At 43.4% G+C, this 23,745-nt stretch overlaps 1 protein-coding gene across 1 annotated transcript in view; it reads right to left on the bottom strand.

The window, feature by feature from the left end:
* Positions 1-23,745, bottom strand: part of LOC139572564 (glutamate receptor ionotropic, NMDA 2D) — a 229,668-nt gene that overhangs the window by 75,003 nt on the left and 130,920 nt on the right. The window contains exons 10-14 of the mRNA XM_071395274.1: positions 22,887-23,012; positions 19,928-20,157; positions 16,737-16,897; positions 13,672-13,741; positions 13,321-13,438 (exon numbers count right to left, since the gene is read on the bottom strand). Coding sequence (XP_071251375.1) covers positions 13,321-13,438; positions 13,672-13,741; positions 16,737-16,897; positions 19,928-20,157; positions 22,887-23,012 — 705 coding nt within the window. The remainder of the gene's footprint in view (positions 1-13,320; positions 13,439-13,671; positions 13,742-16,736; positions 16,898-19,927; positions 20,158-22,886; positions 23,013-23,745) is intronic.

Genomic DNA, 23,745 nt, shown 5'->3' with positions numbered 1-23,745 from the left:
CTGATCTACTATCATAACAACCGCTACTACCGCTCTTCTATCATAACAACCACTACTACTACTGCTCTACTATCATAACCACCACTGCTACTACTGCTTTACTATCACAACCAGTACTACTGCTGCTCCACTATCATAACAACCACTACTACTACTGCTCTACTATCATAGCCACCACTACTACTGCTCTACTATCATAGCAACCAGCACTACTACTGCTCTACTATCATAGCAACCGCTACTACTACTGCTTTACTATCATAACAACCACTACTACTACTGCTCTACTATCATAACAACCACTACTACTACTGCTCTACTATCATAACAACCACTACTACTACTGCTCTACCATCATAACAACCACTACTACTACTGCTCTACTATCATAACAACCACTACTACTACTGCTCTACCATCATAACAACCACTACTACTACTGCTATACTATCAAAATAACCACTACTACTACTGCTCTACTATCATAACAACCACTACTACTGCTCTACTATCATAACAACCAGCACTTCTACTGCTCTACTATCATAACAACCACTGCTACTGCTCTACTATCATAACAACCACTACTACTACTGCTTTTCCATCACAACAACCAATACCCCTGCTCTACTATCAAAACAACCCCCACTACTACTGCTCTACTATCATAACAACCACTACTACTACTGCTCTACTATCATAACAACCACTACTACTACTGCTCTACTATCATAACAACCACTGCTACTGCTCTACTATCATAACAACCACTACTACTACTGCTTTTCCATCACAACAACCAATACCCCTGCTCTACTATCAAAACAACCCCCACTACTACTGCTCTACTATCATAACAACCACTACTACTACTGCTCTACTATCATAACAACCACTACTACTACTGCTCTACTATCATAACAACCACTACTACTGCTCTACTATCATAGCAACCAGCACTACTACTGCTCTACTATCATAACCACCACTGCTACTACTGCTTTACTATCACAACCAGCACTACTGCTGCTCCACTATCATAACAACCACTACTACTACTGCTCTAAAATCATAGCCACCACTACTACTGCTCTACTATCATAGCAACCAGCACTACTACTGCTCTACTATCATAGCAACCGCTACTACTACTGCTCTACTATCATAACAACCACTACTACTACTGCTCTACTATCATAACAACCACTACTACTACTGCTCTACTATCATAACAACCACTACTACTACTGCTCTACCATCATAACAACCACTACTACTATTGCTCTACTATCATAACAACCACTACTACTACTGCTCTACCATCATAACAACCACTACTACTACTGCTATACTATCAAAACAACCACTACTACTACTGCTCTACTATCATAACAACCACTACTACTGCACTACTATCATAACAACCAGCACTTCTACTGCTCTACTATCATAACAACCACTGCTACTGCTCTACTATCATAACAACCACTACTACTACTGCTTTTCCATCACAACAACCACTACCCCTGCTCTACTATCAAAACAACCACCACTACTACTGCTCTACTATCATAACAACCACTACTACTACTGCTCTACTATCATAACAACCACTACCCCTGCTCTACTATCAAAACAACCACTACTACTACTACTCTACTATCATAGCCACCACTACTACTACTGCTCTACTACCATAACAACCACTACTTCTGCTCTACTATCATAACAACCAGCACTTCTAATGCTCTACTATCATTACAACCACTACTACTGCTCTACTATCATAACAACCGCTACTACTACTGCTCTACTATCATAACAACCACTCCTACCACTGCTCTAAAATCATAACAACCACTCAACTACTGCTCTACCATAAAAGCAACCACTACTACTACTGCTCAACTATCATAACCACCACTACTACTACTGCTCTACTATCATAGCCACCACTACTACTACTGCTCTACTATCATAGCAACCAGCACTACTACTGATCTACTATCATAACAACCGCTACTACCGCTCTTCTATCATAACAACCACTACTACTACTGCTCTACTATCATAACCACCACTGCTACTACTGCTTTACTATCACAACCAGCACTACTGCTGCTCCACTATCAGAACAACCACTACTACTACTGCTCTACTATCATAGCCACCACTACTACTGCTCTACTATCATAGCAACCAGCACTACTACTGCTCTACTATCATAGCAACCGCTACTACTACTGCTTTACTATCATAACAACCACTACTACTACTGCTCTACTATCATAACAACCACTACTACTACTGCTCTACTATCATAACAACCACTACTACTACTGCTCTACCATCATAACAACCACTACTACTACTGCTCTACTATCATAACAACCACTACTACTACTGCTCTACCATCATAAGTCGCTCTGGATAAGAGCGTCTGCTAAATGACTTAAATGTAAATGTAATAACAACCACTACTACTACTGCTATACTATCAAAACAACCACTACTACTACTGCTCTACTATCATAACAACCACTACTACTGCTCTACTATCATAACAACCAGCACTTCTACTGCTCTACTATCATAACAACCACTGCCACTGCTCTACTATCATAACAACCACTACTACTACTGCTTTTCCATCACAACAACCAATACCCCTGCTCTACTATCAAAACAACCCCCACTACTACTGCTCTACTATCATAACAACCACTACTACTACTGCTCTACTATCATAACAACCACTACTACTACTGCTCTACTATCATAACAACCACTACTACTGCTCTACTATCATAACAACCAGCACTTCTACTGCTCTACTATCATAACAACCACTACTACTGCTCTACTATCATAGCAACCAGCACTACTACTGCTCTACTATCATAACCACCACTGCTACTACTGCTTTACTATCACAACCAGCACTACTGCTGCTCCACTATCATAACAACCACTACTACTACTGCTCTAAAATCATAGCCACCACTACTACTGCTCTACTATCATAGCAACCGCTACTACTACTGCTCTACTATCATAACAACCACTACTACTACTGCTCTACTATCATAACAACCACTACTACTACTGCTCTACTATCATAACAACCACTACTACTACTGCTCTACCATCATAACAACCACTACTACTATTGCTCTACTATCATAACAACCACTACTACTACTGCTCTACCATCATAACAACCACTACTACTACTGCTATACTATCAAAACAACCACTACTACTACTGCTCTACTACCATAACAACCACTACTTTTGCTCTACTATCATAACAACCACTACTACTGCTCTACTATCATAACAATCAGTACTACTGCTCCACTATCATAACAACCACTACTACTACTGCTCTACTATCATAGCAACCAGCACTACTACTGCTCTACTATCATAGCAACTGCTACTACTACTGCTCTACTATCATGACAACCACTACTACTACTGCTCTACTATCATAGCAACCAGCACTACTACTGCTCTACTATCATAGCAACCGCTACTACTACTGCTCTACTATCCTAGCAACCGCTACTACTACTGCTCTACTATCATAACAACCACTCCTACCACTGCTCTAAAATCACAACAACCACTCAACTACTGCTCTACCATAATAACAACCACTACTACTACTGCTCAACTATCATAACCACCACTACTACTACTGCTCTACTATCATAGCCACCACTACTACTACTGCTCTACTATCATAGCAACCAGCACTACTACTGATCTACTATCATAACAACCGCTACTACCGCTCTTCTATCATAACAACCACTACTACTACTGCTCTACTATCATAACCACCACTGCTACTACTGCTTTACTATCACAACCAGCACTACTGCTGCTCCACTATCATAACAACCACTACTACTACTGCTCTACTATCATAGCCACCACTACTACTGCTCTACTATCATAGCAACCGCTACTACTACTGCTCTACTATCATAACAACCACTACTACTACTGCTCTACTATCATAACAACCACTACTACTACTGCTCTACTATCATAACAACCACTACTACTACTGCTCTACCATCATAACAACCACTACTACTACTGCTATACTATCAAAACAACCACTACTACTACTGCTCTACTATCATAACAACCACTACTACTACTGCTCTACTATCATAACAACCAGTACTACTGCTCTACTATCATAACAACCAGCACTTCTACTGCTCTACTATCATAACAACCACTGCTACTGCTCTACTATCATAACAACCACTACTACTACTGCTTTTCCATCACAACAACCAATACCCCTGCTCTACTATTAAAACAACCCCCTCTACTACTGCTCTACTATCATAACAACCACTACTACTACTGCTCTACTATCATAACAACCACTACTACTGCTCTACTATCATAACAACCAGCACTTCTACTGCTCTACTATCATAACAACCACTACTACTGCTCTACTATCATAACAACCACTACTACTACTGCTTTTCCATCACAACAACCACTACCCCTGCTCTACTATCAAAACAACCACCACTACTACTGCTCTACTATCATAACAACCACTACTACTACTGCTCTACTATCATAACAACCACTACCCCTGCTCTACTATCAAAACAACCACTACTACTACTACTCTACTATCATAGCCACCACTACTACTACTGCTCTACTACCATAACAACCACTACTTCTGCTCTACTATCATAACAACCAGCACTTCTAATGCTCTACTATCATAACAACCACTACTACTGCTCTACTATCATAACAACCACTACTACTACTGCTTTTCCATCACAACAACCACTACTACTACTGCTCTACTATCATAACAACCACCACCACTACTACTGCTCTACTATCATAACAACCACTACCCCTGCTCTACTATCATAGCCACCACTACTACTACTGCTCTACTACCATAACAACCACTACTTTTGCTCTACTATCATAACAACCACTACTACTGCTCTACTATCATAACAATCAGTACTACTGCTCCACTATCATAACAACCACTACTACTACTGCTCTACTACCATAACAACCACTACTTTTGCTCTACTATCATAACAACCACTACTACTGCTCTACTATCATAACAATCAGTACTACTGCTCCACTATCATAACAACCACTACTACTACTGCTCTACTATCATAGCAACCAGCACTACTACTGCTCTACTATCATAGCAACTGCTACTACTACTGCTCTACCATAATAACAACCACTACTACTACTGCTCAACTATCATAACCACCACTACTACTACTGCTCTACTATCATAGCCACCACTACTACTACTGCTCTACTATCATAGCAACCAGCACTACTACTGATCTACTATCATAACAACCGCTACTACCGCTCTTCTATCATAACAACCACTACTACTACTGCTCTACTATCATAACAACCTCTACTACTACTGCTCTACTATCATAACAAGCACTACTACTACTGCTCTACCATCATAACAACCACTACTACTAGTGCTCTACTATCATAACAACCACTACTACTACTGCTCTACCATCATAACAACCACTACTACTACTGCTATACTATCAAAACAACCACTACTACTACTGCTCTACTATCATAACAACCACTACTACTGCTCTACTATCATAACAACCAGCACTTCTACTGCTCTACTATCATAACAACCACTGCTAGTGCTCTACTATCATAACAACCACTACTACTACTGCTTTTCCATCACAACAACCACTACCCCTGCTCTACTATCAAAACAACCACCACTACTACTGCTCTACTATCATAACAACCACTACTACTACTGCTCTACTATCATAACAACCACTACTACTACTGCTCTACTATCATAGCAACCAGCACTACTACTGCTCTACTATCATAGCAACCGCTACTACTACTGCTCTCTATCATAGCAACAGCTACTACTACTGCTCTACTATCATAACAACCACTCCTACCACTGCTCTACAATCATAACAACCACTCAACTACTGCTCTACCATAATAACAACCACTACTACTACTGCTCTTCTATCATAACAACCTCTACTACTACTACTGCTTTACTATCACAACCAGCACTACTGCTGCTCCACTATCATAACAACCACTACTACTACTGCTCTACTATCGTAGCCACCATTACTACTGCTCTACTATCATAGCAACCAGCACTACTACTGCTCTACTATCATAGCAACCGCTACTACTACTGCTCTACTATCATAACAATCTCTACTACTACTGCTCTACTATCATAACAACCACTACTACTACTGCTCTACCATCATAACAACCACTACTACTACTGCTTTTCCATCACAACAACCACTACTACTACTGCTCTACTATCATAACAACCACCACTACTACTGTTTTACTATCATAACAACCACAACCCCTGCTCTACTATCAAAACAACCACTACTACTACTACTCTACTATCATAGACACCACTACTACTACTCTACTACCATAACAACCACTACTTCTGCTCTACTATCATAACAACCACTACTACTGCTCTACTATCATAACAATCAGTACTACTGCTCCATTATCATAACAACCACTACTACCACATGCTCTACTATCATAACAACCACTACTACTACTACTCTACTATCATAACCACCAGCACTACTACTGCTTTACTATCACAACCAGCACTACTACTGCTCTACTATCATAACATACGGTACTACTGCTCCACTATCATAACAACCACTACTACTACTGCTCTACTATCATAGCCACCACTACTACTGCTCTACTATCATAGCAACCAGCACTACTACTGCTCTACTATCATAACAACCACTACTACTACTGCTCTACTATCATAACAACCACTACTACTACTGCTCTACTATCATAACAACCACTACTACTACTGCTCTTCTATCATAACAACCTCTACTACTACTACTGCTTTACTATCACAACCAGCACTACTGCTGCTCCACTATCATAACAACCACTACTACTACTGCTCTACTATCGTAGCCACCATTACTACTGCTCTACTATCATAGCAACCAGCACTACTACTGCTCTACTATCATAGCAACCGCTACTACTACTGCTCTACTATCATAACAATCTCTACTACTACTGCTCTACTATCATAACAACCACTACTACTACTGCTCTACCATCATAACAACCACTACTACTACTGCTTTTCCATCACAACAACCACTACTACTACTGCTCTACTATCATAACAACCACCACTACTACTGTTTTACTATCATAACAACCACAACCCCTGCTCTACTATCAAAACAACCACTACTACTACTACTCTACTATCATAGACACCACTACTACTACTCTACTACCATAACAACCACTACTTCTGCTCTACTATCATAACAACCACTACTACTGCTCTACTATCATAACAATCAGTACTACTGCTCCATTATCATAACAACCACTACTACCACATGCTCTACTATCATAACAACCACTACTACTACTACTCTACTATCATAACCACCAGCACTACTACTGCTTTACTATCACAACCAGCACTACTACTGCTCTACTATCATAACATGCGGTACTACTGCTCCACTATCATAACAACCACTACTACTACTGCTCTACTATCATAGCCACCACTACTACTGCTCTACTATCATAGCAACCAGCACTACTACTGCTCTACTATCATAACAACCACTACTACTACTGCTCTACTATCATAACAACCACTACTACTACTGCTCTACTATCATAACAACCACTACTACTACTGCTGTACCATCATAACAACCACTACTACTACTGCTGTACTATCATAACAACCACTACTACTACTGCTCTACTATCATAACAACCACTACTACTACTGCTCTACTATCATAACAACCACTACTATTTCTGCTCTACTATCATAGCCACCACTACTACTACTGCTCTACTATCATAACGACCACTACTACTACTGCTCTACTATCATAACAACTACTACTACTGCTGCTCTACTATCATAACAACCACTACTACTACTGCTCTACTATCATAACAACCTCTACTACTACTCTACTATCATAACAACCACTACTACTGCTTTACTATCATAACAACCACTACTACTACTGCTCTACTATCGTAGCCACCACTACTACTGCTCTACTATCAATCATAGCAACCAGCACTACTACTGCTCTACTATCATAACAACCACTACTACTACTGCTCTACTATAATAACAACCACTACAGTATCTCTCCTCCTGAATGCAGTTTGACAAGACATAACAACATGACATAATATAAACTGACATAAGAGGAATAGCGGAATAATGGAATAGAAGAGGACTTCAGAATGGATGTTGAGAAGCGGCCCTTAAGGAAACGTGAATGTGAGAAACATCTCCTATCCTCTAAGAATGAATCCTCTTCTTTAGTAATCCCCACATACAGTATAATACCTTCCTATTACCAGATCCATCCTCACTTAACACCTCCTGTTACTAGAGCCCTCCACCATACTGCACCATTGTACACAGAGGTAAGAGCAAGGGCATGCTAAACGCAACAAATAACATAAATAAAAGCAACAACAAATAAAACCTGTGAGTGCACGTCTGCTACAGCAGTTTCTATTACTACTACTACTACAAATACTGCTAATTCTACTTGTAGTAACTTGACAAGGAATGCCCACAAGCAATTCAATATTACTTTCCTTTACTTTCAACCTAAGTAGTAAAAGGTGTATAACCATGTACAAACGGTACAAATACAGAAAAGTGATACAGCCCACTCAACCTGTGGTAGAGTCGCATTGAACAGGTACAACTCTGGGTGATCATCAAAGGGGAAAGGTCACGGTCAAGGCCAATGCCAGTAATAACCATGAACACATGAATAGTAATCATACTATACTGCAGGTAAGTACAATATTCAAAGTGATTATTTATATGGTGTCCACACTATAACACTACTAATACTACTACTACTACTGTCCAGGGTTATAGTGCCAAGTTTATTTTAATTGCATCACTTCAGGATATGAATTGAAATTCAAGCCATGGGGTTGAAAAGTCCTCATAGTATTTATTGTCTGACTGAATTGAAATGGAGCTGACCCAAACCCTGCTATTCTACTGACCTCTATACTACCTCCTATGCTGTCGTTGCTTAAATCATGCCGGCCCAGTCAGCCGTGTGATTTGACTAATGGGACTTCTGTTGAACATCATTAGCCGTTTAGCCAGACTCCACAGCTACAGCAACAGATGGACCAGGGCATATTGGAACGCAACAACAGACTGAGGTACCTGTATAAAGCTGCCTTCTCAAAGAGAAGATGAGAATCTTTAGAAAATTCGCCACTCCAATGCACTTTCTGTGCCTTTTTCCACTTGACTTTGAGTGTATCTCTTCAGTCTTGACCTTCACCAATGACAAATTGATATGGATAACTGCCATATTGAAACACAATGACACAGAATAGGAAAAGCATACACACACACACACACACACACACGTTCCTCCAAACAAAAACCTTTTACTAAGCTCTGTCTCATCCCTGGGGCTTTCTCTCCACTTGACTGTGCTTTCTATTCTTTCCTCTCTGTCTCTGTCTCTGTCTCTGTCTCTGTCTCTGTCTCTGTCTCTGTCTCTGTCTCTGTCTCTGTCTCTGTCTCTGTCTCTGTCTCTGTCTCTCTGTCTCTCTGTCTCTCTGTCTCTCTGTCTCTCTCTCTCTGTCTCTCTGTCTCTCTCTCTCTCTCTCTCTCTCTCTCTCTCTCTCTCTCTCTCTCTCTCTCTCTCTCTCTCTCTCTCTCTTTCAGACCATAGCTGTAGACTGTTTTTGTTTTGATGGCAGCCTTCTCTGTTCGCAACTCCAACCAGCTCCAACCAGCTCCAACCAGCTCCAACCACCTCCAGGCAGCTCCAACCAGCTCCAACCAGCTCCAGCCTGCCAAATCTGGCAGGTGTGTCAAATCCACACGGTACCTCTGACCTACTTGGCAGGTGAGGTCAGGTAAAGCTGGCACTGCCACCACACAGCTGGCATGTTCCAGCAAGGCGGTTTTAGGGAACACATGGGCAGTAGAGGGTAGGGCCAATTCTGTCAAACTGCCACCCATGACATCCTGCCAGACATGTCCACAGACGCGTGGGTACATGGTAGCTGCCTGGGCGGCAAAGTATATATAATCCCCTGTTTCTATCAAGCCCTAGACAAAACAACCAACTGCTTCTCAAATCACATACAAACTACTGCTTGTATTAAACCCTATGCAAACGACTTTAGATCTCAAAAGGAGAAAGGAAACCTTTGTGCACTGCAGAGGTGCTGGTTGTGGAGAGATCAATAAGATCTCAGAGTCACACATTGTGCAATCATTATCCAGAGAAAATGGTGATAGATGCTATAGATCTCACATGAGGCAGTGTGTAACGACACAACTATTATAGTTCATCAAATCATCGGTCAGTATCTCTCCTCCTGAATGCAGTTATGACAAGACATAACAACATGACATAATATAACCTGACATAAGAGGAATAGCGGAATAATGGAATAGAAGAGGACGTCAGAATGGATGTTGAGAAGCGGCCCTTAAGGAAACGTGAATGTGAGAAACATCTCCTATCCTCTAGGAATGAATCCTCTTCTTTAGTAAACCCCACATACAGTATAATACCTTCCTATTACCAGATCCATCCTCACTTAACACCTCCTGTTACTAGAGCCCTCCACCATACTGCACCATTGTTCAGCCTGGGGTACACAGAGGTAAGAGCAAGGGCATTATAAACGCAACAAATAAAATAAATAAAAGCAACAACAAATAAAAGCTGTGAGTGAACGTCTGAACGCTCCGTTTCCCATGCATGGAGTGTTTCCCACGTGGTCCGGGTGTTTAACTCTTACCCAGGATGTTGTTTCATAGATTTTGGCACCAAATTGGCATTATCAGTGTGTAGGCAGCTAAAGGCTTTGTCCGCCACGCCCCGAGCAAAGACCATTAAACAACTAGTTAAGCCAAACAAGGAGCATCCTATTGAGACAATACCGTGTGTGTGTGTGTGTGTGTGTGTGTGTGTGTGTGTGTGTGTGTGTGTGTGTGTGTGTGTGTGTGTGTGTGTGTGTGTGTGTGTGTGTGTGTGTGTGTGTGTGTGTGTGTGTGTGTGTGTGTGTGTGTGTGTGTGTGTGTGTGTGTGTGTGTGTGTGTGTGTGTGTGTGTGTGTGTGTGCGTGCGTGCGTGCGTGCGTGTGTGTGCAGACTGTAAAAATGACAATTAAGCATTAGTGTTTTGACAGCCTCTGCTAAAAACAGCCTTTCTCACTATTACAGGCTAAATCTCTCTTTCTCTCTAATCCCCGACATGGAAATGGACAATGGACAAACATATTGCTATAATAACACCCTATCAATTATTGAATTATCTGGCTCACTGTCATCTCTATTTCTACTGAAATGTCTATATGTGTCTCTACTATTCCTTGAGTTTTAGTCAGTCTGTCTGTTTCATCCATTATTTCTTGCAGTCCGTTTCTGTCCTTCTCTCCCTCTGTTTCTTTGTGCCTCTGTCTCTCTCTCTGGTCCTCAGCTTATCTGTAATGACTATAAAACTGTCGCAGCACAAGTTGTGATGATCCCTCCAAACAACACTGACACACAAACTAAATATTTCCTTTCATCAGATGGAAGAGAGAGAGAAAAAGGAGAGGAGGAAGAGAGGAAGGTATATAAAAAGAGATTCTCAAGAATAGTAAAGTGCTGCTACTAATGCCTGAAAGCCATAGTACAACATCCCTCATTCCTCAGGCCTCATCCCCTGTTCAAGATCCCTCATTCCTCAGGCCTCATTCCCTGTTCAAGATCCCTCATTCCGCAGGCCTCATTCCCTGTTCACGATCCCTCATTCCTCAGGCCACGTCCCCTGTTCAAGATCATTCATTCCTCAGGCCTCATCCCCTGTTCAAGATCCCTCATTCCGCAGGCCTCATTCCCTGTTCACGATCCCTCATTCCTCAGGCCACGTCCCCTGTTCAAGATCATTCATTCCTCAGGCCTCATCCCCTGTTCAAGATCCCTCATTCCGCAGGCCTCATTCCCTGTTCAAGATCCCTCATTCCTCAGGCCTCATCCCCTGTTCAAGATCCCTCATTCCTCAGGCCTCATCCCCTGTTCAAGATCCCTCATTCCTCAGGCCTCATCCCCTGTTCAAGATCCCTCATTCCGCAGGCCTCATTCCCTGTTCAAGATCCCTCATTCCTCAGGCCTCGTCCCCTGTTCAAGATCCCTTATTCCTCAGGCCTCATTCCCTGTTCAAGATCCCTCATTCCTCAGGCCTCATTCCCTGTTCAAGATCCCTCATTCCTCAGGCCTCATTCCCTGTTCAAGATCCCTCATTCCTCAGGCCTCATCCCCTGTTCAAGATCCCTCATTCCTCATCCCCTGTTCAAGATCCCTCATTCCTCAGGCCTCATTCCCTGTTCAAGATCCCTCATTCCTCAGGCCTCATCCCCTGTTCAAGATCCCTCATTCCTCATTCCTCATCCCCTGTTCAAGATCCCTCATTCCTCATCCCCTGTTCAGGGTCCCTCACTCCTATGATCCCCAGTTCATCTCAGCATAGCATTTGCCCCCGTTACCATCATGACCCAACAAGTCATCACCATCTCCCCCCAACAGCACCCCACCATATTCCCTCAGCCAGTCCCAATTCATTCCCTCCCCCTTCCCCTTGGCCCTAACCCTCCAGTATTTGCAGATCTGTAAGGTGGAAGCAATATGGTGGAAGCTCTACCACAGAACTGCTGATACCTATCCAGACCTTACAGATCTGTAAACATCAAATGGTTAGGACCAAGGGGTAGGTGTAGGGAGCGTCTTGCCTTACCCTTTGCCCTTTGCCCTTTGACCTCCATCTCCCCCTTTCTCCTCCCCTCTCCTTTTTACCCCCTACCTCACCTTACACCTTCCCCAAGTCTCCCCTCACTCTCTACATCCTTCCCCTTCCTCTTTCCTTCCTCCTCCCTTGTCCTCACCGTCTCCCTTCCTCCTCCCGTCCTTCCTTATCCTCCCCATCTCCCGCCCTCCTTCCTCCTCCCGTCCTCCCTTATCCTCCCCATCTCCCTCCCTCCTTCCTCCTCCCCTCCTCCCTTGTCCTCACCATCTCCCTCCTTCCTCCTCCCTCCCTCCCTTGTCCTGACCGTCTCCCTCCCTCCTTCCTCCTCCCGTCCTCCCTTGTCCTCACCATCTCCCTCCCTCCTTCCTCCTCCCCTCCTCCCCTGTCCTCACCGTCTCCCACCAGCTGCAGCAGGGCCAGGTCGAGGGGGCGTTTCCAGCGGGAGTTCTTGTGCAGGGCGATACCGTAGCCTGTGGTGGCAAATACCTTCCCAGAGCCTATGGTCATCACCTTTGACAAGCAAACATCAATCAATCAATCAAGCAAGCAACTACTCACTCACTCAATCACTCACTCCCTCACTCACCCAACCAATCAACCAAGCAATACATCACATTTTGTATTGCTATTTTCACAAATGCAATTTTCACAAAGTGACAGCAATCCGCTATCTAGCTGACAAAAAAACACAATAAAGGAGTAAATAGATAGAATACATCAAGTCAAACTTGTCTGGTCATCACCTTACAACCCTCGTCTTTCCTGGCCATGTAGTTCAACACAGCTGCATCGTAGATAAAGGCATCCAACTTCCTGTAGAGAGAGCGGGGGAGTTAAAGAGTTAATAGAACAGGGGGATGGGGTAGAGAAAGAGAAAGGCAAGAGTTGAGAGAGATCTGAAGTTAGAACGGGAGAGAGGGAGGAGAGAGAAATGGAGAACGTGCCAAAGATAGTGAAAAGTGAAGAGAGAGAAAGAGAGAGGGGATGGAAGGTGGAGAGAGAAGGATTTATACAGTACTGTGAGAAAAGAGATGGGAGGAGAGAGAGAGGGAAAGAAGATTTACACACTTCCGGGGCAAAATACACATGGGGGAGAGAGATAGAGATAGAGAGTGATGAAGATTATAAAGTTTAAGCACAAACACACCGAGAAAACACACAGGGGAGGAAATAACCAGAGAGAGAGAGAGAGACAGAGGGTTGGTGGGTGGGAGGGTGGGAGGGTATATATTAAAGAAAGGAAAAAATGATGGAGAGATAAAGAGAGGCTGAGGTGGAGCGAAAGAGAGAGAGAGAAGAGGGTTGAGAGAGGAAGACAGAGGGAGCGACAGAGAGCATCTCATTCCCAGCACATTAACAGTGTTCTATAAATGGGGTGGCGAGGCAATCGGGGAGAGATGATGACAGGGGCTTAGTGACAGTAAACTGTAAGGATTATACAACCCAGCAGACATATGATGCAGATTTAACAAGAGAAGAAGAGAGGAGGAGGGAAAGAGGAGAGGTATGCAGAGAGAATGAGAGGAGAGGGTAGAGGAGAGGTATGCAGAGAGAAGGAGAGGAGAGGGTATAGGAGAGGGATGAGAGAGAAGGAGAGGAGAGTGTAGAGGAGAGGGATGAGAGAGAAGGAGAGGAGAGGGTAGAGGAGAGGGATGCAGAGAGAAGGAGAGGAGAGTGTAGAGGAGAGGGATGCAGAGAGAAGGAGAGGAGAGTGTAGAGGAGAGGGATGCAGAGAGAAGGAGAGGAGAGTGTAGAGGAGAGGGATGCAGAGAGAAGGAGAGGAGAGTGTAGAGGAGAGGGATGCAGAGAGAAGGAGAGGAGAGGGCTGGAGAAAGTAAGAGAGAAGAGGGTAGAGGAGAGGAATGGAGAGAGAAGGACAGGAGAGGGTAGAGGAGAGAGATGGAAAGAGAAGGACAGGAGAGGGTAGAGGAGAGAGATGGAAAGAGAAGGACAGGAGAGGGTAGAGGAGAGGGATGGAGAGAGAAGGAGAGGAGAGGGTAGAGGAGAGGGATGCAGAGAGAAGGAGAGGAGAGGGTAGAGGAGAGGGATGCAGAGAGAAGGAGAGGAGAGGGTAGAGGAGAGGGATGGAGAGAGAAGGAGAGGAGAGGGTAGAGGAGAGAGATGGTAAGAGAAAGACAGAAGAGGGTAGAGGAGAGAGATGGAGAGAGAAGGACAGGAGAGGGTAAAGGAGAGAGATGGAAAGAGAAGGAGAGGAAAGGGTAGAGGAGAGAGATGGAAAGAGAAGGAGAGGAGTGGGTAGAGGAGAGAGATGGAGAGAGAAGGACAGGAGAGGGTAGAGGAGAGGGATGAGAGAGAAGGAGAGGAGAGGGTAGAGAATAGGGATGCAGAGAGAAGGAGAGGAGAGGGTAGAGGAGAGGGATGAGAGAGAAGGAGAGGAGAGGGTAGAGGAGAGGGATGCAGAGAGAAGGAGAGGAGAGTGTAGAGGAGAGGGATGCAGAGAGAAGGAGAGGAGAGGGCTGGAGAAAGAAGGAGAGGAGAGGGTAGAGGAGAGGGATGGAGAGAAAAGGACAGGAGAGGGTAGAGGAGAGGGATGGAGAGAGAAGGACAGGAGAGGGTAGAGGGTAGAGGAGAGGGATGCAGAGAGAAGGAGAGGAGAGTGTAGAGGAGAGGGATGGAGAGAAATGGACAGGAGAGGGTAGAGGAGAGGGATGGAGAGAGAAGGACAGGAGAGGGTAGAGGAGAGGGATGGAGAGAGAAGGAGAGGAGAGGGTAGAGGAGAGGGATGGAGAGAAATGGACAGGAGAGGGTAGAGGAGAGGGATGGAGAGAGAAGGACAGGAGAGGGTAGAGGAGAGGGATGGAGAGAAATGGACAGGAGAGGGTAGAGGAGCGGGATGGAGAGAGAAGGACAGGAGAGGGTAGAGGAGAGGGATGGAGAGAGAAGGAGAGGAGAGGGTTGGAGAAAGAAGGAGAGGAGAGGGTAGAGGAGAGGGATGGAGAGAAATGGACAGGAGAGGGTAGAGGAGAGGGATGGAGAGAGAAGGACAGGAGAGGGTAGAGGAGAGGGATGGAGAGAGAAGGAGAGGAGAGGGTAGAGGAGAGAGATGGAAACAGAAGGACAGGAGAGGGTAGAGGAGAGGGATGAGAGAGAAGGAGAGGAGAGTGTAGAGGAGAGGGATGCAGAGAGAAGGAGAGGAGAGTGTAGAGGAGAGGGATGCAGAGAGAAGGAGAGGAGAGGGTAGAGGAGAGAGATGGAAACAGAAGGACAGGAGAGGGTAGAGGAGAGGGATGAGAGAGAAGGAGAGGAGAGTGTAGAGGAGAGGGATGCAGAGAGAAGGAGAGGAGAGTGTAGAGGAGAGGGATGCAGAGAGAAGGAGAGGAGAGGGCTGGAGAAAGAAGGACAGGAGAGGGTAGAGGAGAGGGATGGAGAGAGAAGGAGAGGAGAGGGTAGAGGAGAGGGATGGAGAGAGAAGGAGAGGAGAGGGTAGAGGAGAGGGATGGAGAGAAAAGGAGAGGAGAGGGTAGAGGAGAGGGATGAGAGAGAAGGAGAGGAGAGGGTAGAGGAGAGGGATGGAGAGAGAAGGAGAGGAGAGGGTAGAGGAGAGGGATGGAGAGAGAAGGAGAGGAGAGGGTAGAGGAGAGAGATGGAAAGAGAAGGACAGGAAAGAAGTATTGTAGTAGAGTGGGAAGTATAATATAGAGTGGGGCAGAGAGGAAATTTTAGGTTGAGAAGTTTTAGGGTGAGAGGTTGATATTGTGAGAGTGAAGTTTAGGGGAAAGAGTGAGAGTGAGGGGATCATCCCATAGACATAGTTCAGATCCCAGAGGGGACAGAAAGAAAGACAGACCCAGTCTTGAGGTTGTTAATGGCGTCCTCCACCCCTCTCTGGTTATATTTGACCATGTAATGGTGCATGCCAGGGTAGTTACTGCGGATGTTCTTCTCTGTACTTCCATTGGGCACCGTGCCAAACTTCAGAGGGGGGTACTGCTCTGTGGGGTGCTGGAACTGAAAGAGAGGGGAGAAAGGTGAGTTTGAGTTGGGCTAAACATCCCTATTTTATGAAGAAACAGTGGGCCTGTTTGAATAGAGAGGGGAGAAGCCGGTGCTTTGCTACAATACAAGGAAGTATATTTTTTTCTACATCAGAGAACCATAGAGACCAAACCACATAAACAGTTTGAATCCAGTTGTATTGTAAAATAAGTGTATCTGTAGCCATGTCCAATCTCCATAACACTGAGCCGTATCACTACAACAAAGTATTGACCATAAAGCACTGAGCTGTAATAGACCATGACAGTACTCAACATCAAGCTCAAAATACCATGCTATCATATTCAACCAAAACATTGAACATCAGAAAGCAGAGAGAGAGAGAAAGAGAGAGAGAGAGAGAGAGAGAGAGAGAGAGAGAGAGAGAGAGAGAGAGAGAGAGAGAGAGAGAGAGAGAGAGAGAGAGAGAGAGAGAGAGAGAGGGAGCATGGACATCAAAGTGTGCTTGCGAGTGAAATTGATGTTAAACTGAACATATTTTTAAACATTGGTACATCAGAATTGAACCCTTATCTATAACCCTTACCTATAACCCTTACCTATAACCCTTACCTATAACCCTTACCTATAACCCTTACCTATAACTCTGACCTATAACCCTTAACTATAACCCTTACCTATAACCCTTACCTATAACCCTTATCTATAACCCTTACCTATAACCCTTACCTATAACCCTTACCTATAACCCTTACCTATAACCCTTATCTATAACCCTTACCTATAACCCTTACCTATAACCCTTACCTATAACCCTTACCTATAACCCTTACCTATAACCCTTACCTATAACCCTTATCTATAACCCTTACCTATATCCCTTACCTATAACCCTTACCTATAACCCTTACCTATAACCCTTACCTATATCCCTTACCTATAACCCTTACCTATAACCCTTATCTATAACCCTTACCTATATCCCTTACCTATAACCCTTACCTATAACCCTTACCTATAACCCTTACCTATAACCCTTACCTATAACCCTTACCTATAACCCTTACCTATAACCCTTACCTATAACCCTTACCTATATCCCTTACCTATAACCCTTACCTATAACCCTTACCTATAACCCTTACCTATAACCCTTACCTATAACCCTTACCTATAACCCTTACCTATAACCCTTACCTATAACCCTTACCTATAACCCTTACCTATATCCCTTACCTATAACCCTTACCTATAACCCTTACCTATAACCCTTACCTATAACCCTTATCTATAACCCTTACCTATATCCCTTACCTATAACCCTTACCTATAACCCTTACCTATAACCCTTACCTATAACCCTTACCTATAACCCTTACCTATAACCCTTACCTATAACCCTTATCTATAACCCTTACCTATAACCCTTACCTATAACCCTTACCTATAACCCTTACCTATAACCCTTACCTATAACCCTTACCTATAACCCTTACCTATAACCCTTACCTATAACCCTTACCTATAACCCTTACCTATAACCCTTACCTATAACCCTTACCTATAACCCGTACCTATAACCCTTACCTATAACCCTTACCTATAACCCTTACCTATAACCCTTACCTATAACTCTGACCTATAACCCTTACCTATAACCCTTACCTATAACCCTTACCTATAACCCTTACCTATAACCCTTACCTATAACCCTTACCTATAACCCTTACCTATAACCCTTACCTATAACCCTTACCTATAACCCTTATCTATAACCCTTACCTATAACCCTTACCTATAACCCTTACCTATAACCCTTACCTATAACCCTTACCTATAACTCTGACCTATAACCCTTACCTATAACCCTTACCTATAACCCTTACCTATAACCCTTACCTATAACCCTTACCTATAACCCTTACCTATAACCCTTACCTATAACCCTTACCTATAACCCTTACCTATAACCCTTACCTATAACCCTTACCTATAACTCTGACCTATAACCCTTACCTATAACCCTTACCTATAACCCTTACCTATAACCCTTACCTATAACCCTTACCTATAACCCTTACCTATAACCCTTACCTATAACCCTTACCTATAACCCTTACCTATAACCCTTACCTATAACCCTTACCTATAACCCTTATCTATAACCCTTACCTATAACCCTTACCTATAACCCTTACCTATAACCCTTACCTATAACCCTTACCTATAACTCTGACCTATAACCCTTACCTATAACCCTTACCTATAACCCTTACCTATAACCCTTACCTATAACCCTTACCTATAACCCTTACCTATAACCCTTACCTATAACCCTTACCTATAACCCTTACCTATAACCCTTATCTATAACCCTTACCTATAACTCTGACCTATAACCCTTACCTATAACCCTTACCTATAACCCTTACCTATAACCCTTACCTATAACCCCTACCTATAACCCTTACCTATAACCCTTACCTATAACCCTTACCTATAACCCTTACCTATAACCCTTACCTATAACCCTTACCTATAACCCTTACCTATAACCCTTACCTATAACCCTTATCTATAACCCTTACCTATAACCCTTACCTATAACCCTTACCTATAACTCTGACCTATAACCCTTACCTATAACCCTTACCTATAACCCTTACCTATAACCCTTACCTATAACCCTTACCTATAACCCTTACCTATAACCCTTACCTATAACTCTGACCTATAACCCTGACCTATAACCCTTACCTATAACCCTTACCTATAACCCTTACCTATAACCCTTACCTATAACCCTTACCTATAACCCTTACCTATAACCCTTATCTATAACCCTTACCTATAACCCTTACCTATAACCCTTACCTATAACCCTTACCTATAACCCTTACCTATAACCCTTACCTATAACTCTTACCTATAACCCTTACCTATAACCCTTACCTATAACCCTTACCTATATCCCTTACCTATATCCCTTACCTATAACCCTTACCCACCCAAAAAAAGACACCATCATTCTTCTATGTTTACCTTTTTGTCTGAGAGTCCAGACACAGTGTCTATGTACTCCTCCTGGATCATGAAGGCAGCCAGGTTGGCTGTGTAGGAAGCCAGGAAGATGACAGCGAAGAAGGCCCAGATCAGCACCATGATCTTACTGGTGGTTCCTCTGGGGTTCTCCACTGGGACCGAGTTATTGAACACAATGGCCCACAGCAACCACACAGACTTTCCTATGGTGAACGTAGAGCCTCCTGCCTCTGGATGGAGAGAGGGAGATAAGGATAGAGGGAGAGGAGGGGGTGGGGGGAGAGCAGGGTTGGGGCAGAGAGGGAGTTTGGTGGGGTGGGGTATGAGGGAGAGAGAGAGGGAGAGAGGGAGGACGTATGAAAAGTATGAGTGCATCCAGTCAATAGTCCTCTCAATAGACCTTTAAGGCCTGCAGTGTTAAAGGGATACCAGCATGCTAGCAGATGCCAATAGACAGTGTTAAAGGGATACCAGCATGCTAGCAGATACCAATAGACAGTGTTAAAGGGATACCAGCATGCTAGCAGATACCAATAGACAGTGTTAAAGGGATACCAGCATGCTAGCAGATGCCAATAGGCAGTGTTAAAGGGATACCAGCATGCTAGCAGATGCCAATAGACAGTGTTAAAGGGATACCAGCATGCTAGCAGATACCAATAGACAGTGTTAAAGGGATACCAGCATGCTAGCAGATACCAATAGACAGTGTTAAAGGGATACCAGCATGCTAGCAGATGCCAATAGACAGTGTTAAAGGGATACCAGCATGCTAGCAGATACCAATAGACAGTGTTAAAGGGATACCAGCATGCTAGCAGATACCAATAGACAGTGTTAAAGGGATACCAGCATGCTAGCAGATACCAATAGACAGTGTTAAAGGGATACCAGCATGCTAGCAGATACCAATAGACAGTGTTAAAGGGATACCAGCATGCTAGCAGATACCAATAGACAGTGTTAAAGGGATACCAGCATGCTAGCAGATACCAATAGACAGTGTTAAAGGGATACCAGCATGCTAGCAGATACCAATAGACAGTGTTAAAGGGATACCAGCATGCTAGCAGATACCAATAGACAGTGTTAAAGGGATACCAGCATGCTAGCAGATACCAATAGACAGTGTTAAAGGGATACCAGCATGCTAGCAGATACCAATAGACAGTGTTAAAGGGATACCAGCATGCTAGCAGATACCAATAGACAGTGTTAAAGGGCTCCCAGCATGCTAGCAGATACCAATAGACAGTGTTAAAGGGATACCAGCATGCTAGCAGATACCAATAGACAGTGTTAAAGGGATACCAGCATGCTAGCAGATACCAATAGACAGTGTTAAAGGGATACCAGCATGCTAGCAGATACCAATAGACAGTGTTAAAGGGATACCAGCATGCTAGCAGATACCAATAGACTTCCAGTCATTGCGCTAACGCTCGTTAGTATTGGCTCGCGAAACCACCTCTAACTTCCTTCATACTGGACACAGAGATATACAAATAGAATCCATCAGTTCATCTGACTTTGGGGAAGTGGATAAAGGGAGTCGTTGGCAAAACCCGAATTACAGTCTCCCTTTAATACACTCAGTAGTGGACAAACCAGTGCTATAGTTTTGAACTCAACAACAACAGTGTTTTCAACCCATTTTACTGTATATAACACTCTAAGCAACGTTATGGACAATATTGTTCCACTCAAGATGAACTAAATATCCAAAACCCCTGGAATGACTGATCCATGCCTTATGATAAGATATTGGTACTGACCTTGTTTTTAGTGTACATTCTTGTGTTTAATTTCCTGTTTTTATTTGATCTGACCTAGTATTGATTCCATGCTCTTTTTAAGATCCTATTGTGGATGTTCTATTTCTTTACCTTTGGTATTGAACACTGCATTGATGAGGAAGAGCTTTAAAGTAAGCATTTCACTGTACTGTTTACACCTGTTGTATCCCGTGCACGTGACATATAAACTTTGATTTGATATAAGTAAATAATACCTTGCGGATTCCCTCTCAAGCACTTTCAATAAATATTGAACACCACCGCTTTCCACACTGAGATGTAATCATACACTTAATTTCACCACTCATGGTCCAATCTTCACCAAGATCAAACACTAGAATTCTAAATGATAGGAAAAAAGGATGAGAGAGATGAAGGGAATGTGTGAGAGGAGGACAGAGAGGTAAAATATGTACAGCGCAGCAGTTATGCTGTAAAAGATTGTAGAGAGGGAGAGAGAGACAGAGAGAGATAGGGAGAGAAATAGAGAGAGAAATAGAGAGAGAGAGAGAGAGAGATAGAGAGAGAGAAATAGAGAGAGAGAGAGAGAGAGAGAGAGAGAGGGAGAGAGAGAGAGAGAGAGAGAGAGAGAGAGAGAGAGAGAGAGAGAGAGAGAGAGAGAGAGAGAGAGAGAGAGAGAGAGAAAGAGGAAAATAGAGAGAGAAGGAGAGAGAGAAAGAGAGAGAGAGACCTAAGAGAGAGAAGAGAGAGAAGGAGAGAGAGCCCGGAGGTATCGGAAAGAGGCGGGAAGCATACAGAATATGACAGCGGTGCAAACTGCACTGCTAAATAATATATGTCTGCTTCAATATTAAACATATATAGCTGCAGTTCAACATATGAGAGAAAGTATTGGTTTCCATCCTCTGATACACACACTTTTATACCAATACATTTTTCTGCAGTGATACTTGATTGACTGACCAACCAACATAAACAACAACAACAACAGCACAAACAAGGCATAGAAATGTCCTGTGGTGACATCAGCCAAACACAGTGTAGGGAGGGTATTCTGGAATGTTCTGTCACTTGATCTATGAGACACTGAACATATAGAACAACTGTATGGAATTGTGTATCCCTTCAGTCACCAAGGAAACAACATGGCTACCAAACATGGACCCAGCATATCCTGTTTCTAATGGAACTCTGTCACTTACTCTTTCCGCTGGAAAGGCTGCGGTTGTAGCCAACTGGACTGAAGAACTCAAATATGAAGACGGTCACAGCCACCACGGTCAGGCACATGACAAACATCATCACCCACACCGCTGGACTGTAGGGCTCTGAGGGACAGGAGAGGAGAGGAGAGGAGAGGAGAGGAGAGGAGAGGAGAGGAGAGGAGAGGAGAGGAGAGGAGAGGAGAGGAGAGGAAAGGAGAGGAGAGGAGAGGAGAGGAGAGGAGAGGAGAGGAGAGGAGAGGAGAGGAGAGGAGAGGAGGATCAACAAAGACATTCAGTATAAACACAACTTAGAACACTTTAATAACTCTACCAACATGTACATATTACCTCAACTAACCTGTACCCCCTTAGAACACTTTAATAACTCTACCTACATGTACATATTACCTCAACTAACCTGTACCCCCTTAGAACACTTTAATAACTCTACCTACATGTACATATTACCTCAACTAACCTGTACCCCCTTAGAACACTTTAAAAACTCTACCTACATGTACATATTACCTCAACTAACCTGTACCCCCTTAGAACCCTTTAATAACTCTACCTACATGTATATATTACCTCAACTAACCTGTACCCCCTTAGAACAGTTTAATAACTCTACCTACATGTACATATTACCTCAACTAACCTGTACCCCCTTAGAACACTTTAATAACTCTACCTACATGTACATATTACCTCAACTAACCTGTACCCCCTTAGAACACTTTAATAACTCTACCTACATGTACATATTACCTCAACTAACCTGTACCCCATTAGAACCCTTTAATAACTCTACCTACATGTACATATTACCTCAACTAACCTGTACCCTCTCACACTG

Source organism: Salvelinus alpinus, chromosome 4, assembly GCF_045679555.1.
Source record: "Salvelinus alpinus chromosome 4, SLU_Salpinus.1, whole genome shotgun sequence".
NCBI lineage: Eukaryota > Metazoa > Chordata > Actinopteri > Salmoniformes > Salmonidae > Salvelinus > Salvelinus alpinus.
This window is presented reverse-complemented; position numbering and strand designations above follow the sequence as displayed.